At 35.0% G+C, this 8,210-nt stretch overlaps 2 protein-coding genes across 6 annotated transcripts; one reads left to right on the forward strand and one right to left on the reverse strand.

Moving 5' to 3' along the window:
• Positions 1-383: 383 nt before the first annotated feature.
• Positions 384-4,011, reverse strand: LOC120210617 (GPI mannosyltransferase 3-like). 5 transcript variants are annotated; one of them, XM_039209316.1, is made up of 4 exons: positions 3,894-4,011; positions 3,718-3,774; positions 2,400-2,564; positions 384-2,037 (listed from the first exon to the last, which is right to left on the reverse strand). In XM_039209316.1, the coding sequence occupies exon 4, from the start codon at positions 1,994-1,996 to the stop codon at positions 401-403; it is 1,596 nt and encodes a 531-aa protein (XP_039065247.1). In that variant the 5' UTR covers positions 1,997-2,037; positions 2,400-2,564; positions 3,718-3,774; positions 3,894-4,011; the 3' UTR covers positions 384-400. The 5 variants fall into 5 exon arrangements, with proteins under 5 accessions (XP_039065247.1, XP_039065244.1, XP_039065246.1 ...); XM_039209313.1 differs by having other exon boundaries at positions 3,578-3,774; XM_039209315.1 differs by having other exon boundaries at positions 384-2,034; positions 3,578-4,011.
• Positions 4,012-6,509: 2,498 nt separating this feature from the next.
• On the forward strand, positions 6,510-7,974 carry LOC120210623 ((+)-neomenthol dehydrogenase-like). The gene is made up of 4 exons (XM_039209325.1): positions 6,510-6,634; positions 6,879-7,137; positions 7,223-7,417; positions 7,573-7,974. The coding sequence occupies exons 1-4, from the start codon at positions 6,540-6,542 to the stop codon at positions 7,966-7,968; spliced, it is 945 nt and encodes a 314-aa protein (XP_039065256.1). The 5' UTR covers positions 6,510-6,539; the 3' UTR covers positions 7,969-7,974.
• The last annotated feature ends 236 nt before the right edge of the window (positions 7,975-8,210 follow it).

Below are 8,210 nucleotides of genomic sequence, written 5' to 3' on the forward strand. Positions count from 1 at the left end.
CAATGTAATAATCCAACAGATTACCATGATTTAAGGGTGCTCCTACACTATTCCAAATATACTTCGATACAATCTAACAATGTCAATCTATCCAACCACCATGAGAGCTTCGGGATGCCCATATGCTACCCTCACGATACATAAACTGAACCTCTACGCCCTATGGAATGTCAACTATTCTCAAAAATAGATCCGTAAGGTTACACGAGCATTTTAATGAATCTAATGTCTTTCATCCAAAACATCCGGTTTTAATCACAAAAGCATATTAACTTAGACAAGTTATTTATCGTATTCAACTTCATTGGAAAAAATCAATGAAATTACATTAGAAACAAAAATAAAGAAAACAATGATCTGAGAGATTAAGGCTAGATTTCATACCAGGTTTTGGAAACTTTTACACGTCAGTCATAGCGTACACAACAACTGATGCTTGAAGATCACGGTCCACCTTGAAGTGAGCATGGAAAAACCTTCTAACCTCTCTAAAAGAATGCAAAACTAGAAAATCTTTCAAGTGCTTTTCCTCTGAATCAAACAGTACAATGTGACTGGGGGAAGACCAATGTTTTGCGAAATCTACGGTGAAACTAACAGGATCCGCCATGAAACGGTCCGATTCGGCAGGAATTCCTTTACTTGGCGTGCAATCCAGAAAACGCATTGGCAGGTTGTAATGCAGAGTGGAATAATAGGGTGTGGCATGGCAAGGCATTAGGAAAAGGATACTTTTCACCTTATCATTTGCAGCTTCTTTAGATAGATAGTTCATCGCATCCTCGGTTCCTCTCTGATGAACCAAACTCATATATAGGGCCATTGGAATATTGCTTGCAAGCAAGAAGAAGATGGCAAGATGCTTTCTAGAAGACCATTTATTGCAAATGCATGAAGATATTTTCCTTTCAACACTTGGAGAACTACGATCTTCGAGTGAAGCTAGTGAGTATCCGGCAAATATCAAACTTATGGGAAGCACAGGGAGGACAAACCTGAATTCTTTGTGACCAAGAATGCTGTAAAGTCCTAAATCCCATAGAATAAGCCCAGAAAGCTTCCAATATTTAGACTTGATAATGCCATCAACACAAAATGGTAGAAAACTGAATAGCATCACTGTAAATCCCTGAGTGAAGTACCAGTGCCACGGGTGAGTTCCGTAATAATCTCCGCCGGAGGAAAGAAAATTGAACTCGAGAAAATTAAGTGGTACTAAAACCCAGGAGCCATACATTAAACGATCCAACAAACACATGATTCCTAGAGCCACACTCCCAATAGGAATCAACTCCAGAAATATAAATCTCAGCCGTTCGTGAGTCAAGTACAGCTCAAGTAGGCCAACATACACCCAAGTAATAGCACTTGTTGGTCTAATGGCACAAGCTAATGCAGCTAGGATCACACCCCATTTTCTTGAACCTGAAGGAACTTTATTCCAAGATCTTCTCATTGACGGCCAATAGTAAAGGCCTACAAGAGTGAGAACCGTCTCCAAACTATTTGAAAACGTACGATTGAAGCAGAAAAACATGAACCAGTTTGCCAATTGAGAAAATAGAGCCCATTTTGCAACAGTATCACCAAACAGGACAAGCGAAAGTTTATACAAGTACAAATCACCAGCTGCAGAAAATATGGATTGCAGCAGTCGCGGGGCATTAATCATGACCCATGGTGTATCAAGACCCAATAATGCGACGAGTTTGTAAAAGAGGGCGAACATCATTGGATGCAAGTAGCTTCGAATTCCCTCCTCCCACTCCCATGTCAAATGACCATACCCAAAGGCGATGCGATGCGCAACTTCAAGGGCTTGCCAGTGTTCATCTGGATTGAAGTAAGTTTGGATCAACAACGCGTTCAGCATTCGAAATCCCAAACAAATTGTGAATACATCCTTTGAAGAATATGGTGACTTCTTTTGTGATTTTTCTTCTACTTCAGACAGATTTGGATGTTTAAGTGAAGAACCATTCTTTCTCTGTCTCATTCTTTTATAGTATGATGGCAATTGGTTTCCTTTACTACCTGCTGCAAGGCAAGTTTTAGCAACTTTTGTCTTTGCACAAAGTAATATTCCTAGAAGCCAACCAGCAGAAAATTTGGAAAAAAAATAATACTGAAGGAAGCAATCAATATCGTGCAGAAAGGACTAGAAACTTCAAACAGCTATGTTGTTCCAACTCATTTGTTTTACTTGATGTACCATGTTCAACAACCGTTTGACATATTTGGATATCGTTAAGGGGATAAGATCCTCCAAAAACTCCCCAAATATAAAGGACAGCTAAGAAATATAAAGCCTAGGCGACGCACAAGTAAGCAATAACATTTATAATATGATGCCTTAGTGGTATTATCTATATTGAGTAACTGATGATGAGTATACAAACCTGATGTACCCCTTCCTAAGCGATGCACAGGACAGGATGTGATTCTTGACTTTTTAGGTGAAGGTTCTACTTCTTTATGCACCAACAAAGCTGTGTCAAAACAGTCTGTTACTGGAAAAGGCCGCCAGGTAAAACTTGAAGACCGGATGGCTTGTTTAAAGCAATCTAAACACAAACATTCTGATTTTTGTCAAAATCAAAATCCAGTTCCAAAACTGGTACCCAAATTTGGGACAAATAATTAAGAATAAGGAAATTTAACCAAACCCCAGAGTACTTTTATGTAGAAGGAAAGGAAACAAATTCAGGCTAGAGAATTTAAGATCATAAAACAATAAAAAAATAAAGTCATCCATGATACTAAAATGTAAAATCCAAACTATTCGGCCAACAAGTGCAGAACTCAACATAGGGGGAAAAGGATAACTTAAATAGAAAATTTCTTCAACATATCCTCGTAATATTTTATATATTACTCAGATTCTGGTATGGATGTGCAACATGGGTAAGTCCAAGTTTTTCTCTGTTTCTCCATGTATTTGAAGGGTCATTATCTTCAAATTCAAGTCAAAACATGTGTTGGACACGAGTAGTTCAAGAAAAATAAAAAGTATGAGCAATATAGAACCTAGATTACAATTGTGTCACTTGAATCTTATAAACAAAAAGATTATGTCCCGTCTGAGCATCATAGATTTGTCATGGTAAAAAAGAGAAGCAATAAAAGGTTCTGCGATCATAAACAAAAAGATATGTAAACAAATTGATGACTTCAACTCTTGTGTTTTCTTACTTCCTATTTTATCCGAACTTTTCATTTCTCTATAACAGCATGTAGGACAGACGTTCAATATAACTACAAGGTACAAAATCGCCCAAACTTATACAAAAACTAATAAAAAGTTAAAATATACCCGTCTTCTATACATACTTGAAACTACCACTTCAGAGCTGATAATCTGAAGTTGTCATAGCAATTTAAACATCCTGAGATTTCGGTAATGATTAATTAAATGGAAATTAAAGTCCAAATCTTCCCCTACATGTGTTATTAGATAATAAGAGTAGAACTAAATCATGATTTACCATTGATAAAAGAAAATACTTGAGAATTCAGATTTAACTCTAATTTCCTCAAAAATAATTAAAATAGTTAATTTACCAAGTCGTTAATTTACCAAGTCATCCTCCTCGTACAAAATTTCAAGCAAATGAGGAACATCAGGTTCTTTCCATGGAAGCTTATGGTAAACTAAAACTGGATCACCACTGCCAAAAGAGGGGGGGGGGGGAAACAATTAACAGGGAAACAATTAACCTTGTAAAGGAGCTGAATGTTTGTACTTCCTTGAGTAAAATTCTACAAAAGTAAGCCCTATAAACACATATATATATATATATAAAAGGAGGAAAATGGAAATATTCAGTGAACAATTATCACATAAACTTGAAGGAAAAATAAAAGGAGAATAATAAATTAAGTTTTGGAATGACCGGAATCAGAATCGGAATCGGAATCGGAATGCGGAACGACGTCGTTGTAGAATATGCCGTCGTTGAGTTCAGGTCAAGGTAACCCGAAAACCATAGACAGTTCGCGAATCGTTTAACATTCCCCCCCCCCCCCCTTCTTTTGAGGCTTCAATGGCTGAGTTTACTTCCTGGACCCGTAACCTGAATAGATTAGGTAGGCTTAATATACCCATTGCCCCCTGAACTTCACAACGTTTCTAAAACTGGTACTTGGAAATCTATAAGTTCAAAAAAGAAAGTAATTCAGCTTTTAACGTAATTTGAACATTATTCACTTCATACAACACGTATTCGACGATCCATTAAGGATGTAGTTTTTACGTAAGAAATTAAAATATTCTTAAGCTTAAATAAAATTAAATACGATGATAACGTTTATATCATCATCTCTAATAATAGGATGATCATTTTATGTTTGATCAGATTTAACATGATTAAATTAAAAAAAATCTTTTATTTTCATGTCAAGAAATTTTATGTATATTTCTCGTTGTCGCTTACAACTATCAGCATTGTTGAGTTTTATTCAAAATTTTAATAGGAATCAACATTCAAAATCACGAATTAGATTAATCAACGGGGTTACTTACTATTTTGCTTAAACCACGAAACTAGAATTTATAATAATTTCAATTAATAAATTAAAATCAAAACATAATTTAATAATGTTGTTACTTTTAAATTATTCATGTTATAAACGGTAAATTGAATAAATTTTATTGAATGACATTACTGAAATCCTAAAACAGAATTAATGACACTTTTTTTATTCACAAAAAATTAAAATTTTATTTCAGTATTATATTTTAATCTCAAAGAGTTTTAGTCAAAAACTAAATATCAACAATTGAATAATTTCTGTTAAACGAATTAAATTTAGTAAAAATAAAACCCGAAACAGAAATAAATCTATTTATAATGATAGAAAATGGATTGAAGGGCTATGATCTTTTGGTGAAAGTATCCAACCTTTTCATGAAGAGAATTATTGAATAATTATAATTGAATAGACCTAACTTTAAATTAAAAATGAATTTTATTCACCAAGTGACGTAACTTATTATTAAAGAATCATAAATAGTATCAATTCATTCAATTATTTTTTCAACCGTTTATAAAATAAATATTAAATTTTGGCTTACATTAGTTTATTAAATTATATAAACGAACGTTATGCGAACGACTTACAAATTATTGACCGAACACTTTGTTCATTTACATCTCTAGTGACAACCGCACATATATTTTATGTTCTTTTAGCACGAGCTTTGTTTGTGTGCCTTCCCGTCACCAATGCGTGCTTGAATGTGTATTCCATGTATATCTATCTGCAGTTGCTGAACTCTGAATCATGCTGGACAGCTGCCATGGTCCTTGAACTGTCTCACAACAAAAGAAAAGCGAAGATAGTATATTTGCTGCCATGGTCAAGTCAAGGTATGTTTGGTTGTTGCTATGGTCGTAGAACTGCCCGACTGCAAAAGCAAGATTATAGTGGAAAGAATATGAATGAACTAGAATAAATTGAATTCGTTCTTGGTTAGGGGTGAGCATTCGATCAAGTCGCTTTGAGTAAACAAATTTTGAGTTATTCGAGTTAACGAGCCATTTTATGACTCGAATTTAACTTGAAATTTTTCGAGTTGAGTCGAGTTTATGAAATTCGATTCAAATTATTTTAATTTCCATACAAATTTAATTGTAATTATTTATAATATTATAGTGCGTATTGATTCTAATTTTTAAACTTTCTCTAGTCATATAATATGTATATTACGAACAAATTAGAGTTTTAAGGGTTGAAGTCTTTAAAGAGGGACCAGATGCATGTCACTATGAAGGTTGTCTTGTATGGCAAAAATAGTTTAACCTGTAACATTACTATTATATATGTCACCTCTAGTAACGACTATTAATGTGAGTAGATGCATGCCACTATGAAGGTTGTCTTGTATGGAAAAAATAGTGTCCGATCAGTCGATTAATGTGCAACATCATGTCATCTTCAATAACGACGGTTAATGTCGAGTGACCAATTTATTATAAATCTATAACGTTAGTGATCAAATCATTAGTTTTAAAATATTATTGAGGAAAAATAAAATCTTGCTCAAACATGAGTGGTTACTTATGTAGTTTACCTTTTTTAATAGCTCGGAACAATTACAAAGTGCACAATGTTCATAATTTTCTTAGTCCACTGATAACGTACACACTCTAAAAATACAACCGTTTAAACCCGAGTCTTCTAGTTAATATTTGTTCTGAAATCTCTTAACCTATTGTCATTCTCTTTACATTTTGAAAGCATTAATTTGCTATTTCTAGTTCAAAATAAGAATTTGGTTAGTCTAAAATCAACCAAGAGTGCATTAGTGGTGCAAAAGAAATGAATGAGCAACGGCCTCTTAGGCATAAAAATAGAAAGATTGGACCTGAAAATAAGCTCAAACATTTGACCCCAACATCTCCACAGTTAAGATGAGAGACCAAATGTGCTGTTGCAAGCCTCCATGCCTTTGCTTTGGTTGCGTTTCAATACCATTTACATTCGTAGATATAGATTTACTGAAAATTGTTCCCAAAATACCTCAAGTGGGCAGGGAGATGACAGGGAGAAAGGAAAAATCCATTGAGAAAAGGGAAAAGAGACTCCAAGAGATTTCCCTTCTCAGAACCATTCCTTATTCTGATCATCAAAGGTGCTTTTCTTTCCTTTTTCTTTGGGTCTTTGGGATTTCATATTCTATCTAAAATGGTTTATTTAACGTTGTAAGGTGATTATAAGATAATATATGTTCAGGGTTTTCTTAATCTATTTTTTTGACCTATTGATAACATACACACTATACAATACATATATAACTGCTCGAACTCAAGAATTTTAAGGTGAATAACATAGTTATTTGCGAAGATTTACATGTTTTTAACCTAGTGGTAATATAGGTGGTGGTCAGCGGAAACAATTGCAGTAGTAACGGGTGCGAATAGAGGAATAGGATTTGAGATTGCAAGACAACTAGCGGGCCATGGATTGACAGTAATACTAACATCAAGGGACACCGGCGTTGGCATCGAAGCAGCCAAGGTCTTGCAAGAAGGAGGTTTCAATGTGGATGTGCATCAGCTCGACATCTTGCACGATGAATCTGTTTCTGAATTCACAAAGTGGATAAAAGAAAAATACGGTGGCGTTGATATTCTGGTATAATACCCAAACTCTTTCCATCATTTTGGGTTCATTTCTTTGTGGTTTAAATGTGTACTTTATTTCTTTTTCTCTTTTGCAGATAAATAACGCAGGTGTTAACTACAATCTTGGGTCTGGAAATTCAATGGAGTTTTCGAAGACGATGATCGAGACCAATTATTATGGCACGAAAAATATGGTTAAAGCAATGATTCCATTGATGAGACCTTCGGCTGCTGGTGCTCGTATCGTTAACGTTAGCTCACGGCTAGGTAAACTGAATGGCCGCCGCAGTGTAAGTAAATCATCTCCTTTTTTTATTCGTACAGAAAAATGTTTTATTTATTATAAAATATGGTTACAGAAAAATGTAAAACGATATTCAAAATTGAATAATCATCTCTATTTGTCACGCAAACCAAATTTACATATATAATTTGTCTTTGATAGAGGATTGAAGATGAAGCTTTGAGGGCAAAGCTGAGCAATTTAGAGACTCTATCTGAGGAACTAATTGACAACATGGTGTCCACATTTCTTCAACAAGTTGAAGATAATACATGGCAATCGGGTGGATGGCCTCAGAAATTTACAGACTACGCCGTATCTAAGCTTGCTGTTAACCTTTACAGCGTGCTACTGGCGAACCAACTGGCGGAACGACCCGAAGGCCGAAAGATATACATAAACTGTTATTGTCCTGGATGGGTGAGAACTGCCATGACAGGTTGGTCCGGCAATGTCTCGGCTGAGCATGCGGCGGACACGGGTGTCTGGCTTGCTTTGCTTCCCAACAAGGAGGTTACCGGCAAACTGTTTGCCGAGAGACGTGAATTGAAATTGTGAGACAATGGAAAGGTTACATAATCGGTAGGGTTTAGAAGCCTCTTTTTCATTCTTAAAGATGATTTGTTGACTTAAAACAACACTTTGAAAGAAATTTGTTGAAGTTGTTTGTGAAAGCTAAACTATCTACACAAAGTTGTTATTTGTTGAAAATGGATACCCAAAATATGATTTTGCTATATGTATATTAATATATACAACCTTCAAAGTACTATTATGACATGGACCAACCAAATCACTAA

The sequence above is a fragment of the Hibiscus syriacus genome, unplaced genomic scaffold (assembly GCF_006381635.1).
Source record: "Hibiscus syriacus cultivar Baekdansim isolate YM2019G1 unplaced genomic scaffold, ASM638163v2 tig00109926_pilon, whole genome shotgun sequence".
In the NCBI taxonomy this organism is placed as follows: Eukaryota; Viridiplantae; Streptophyta; class Magnoliopsida; order Malvales; family Malvaceae; genus Hibiscus; species Hibiscus syriacus.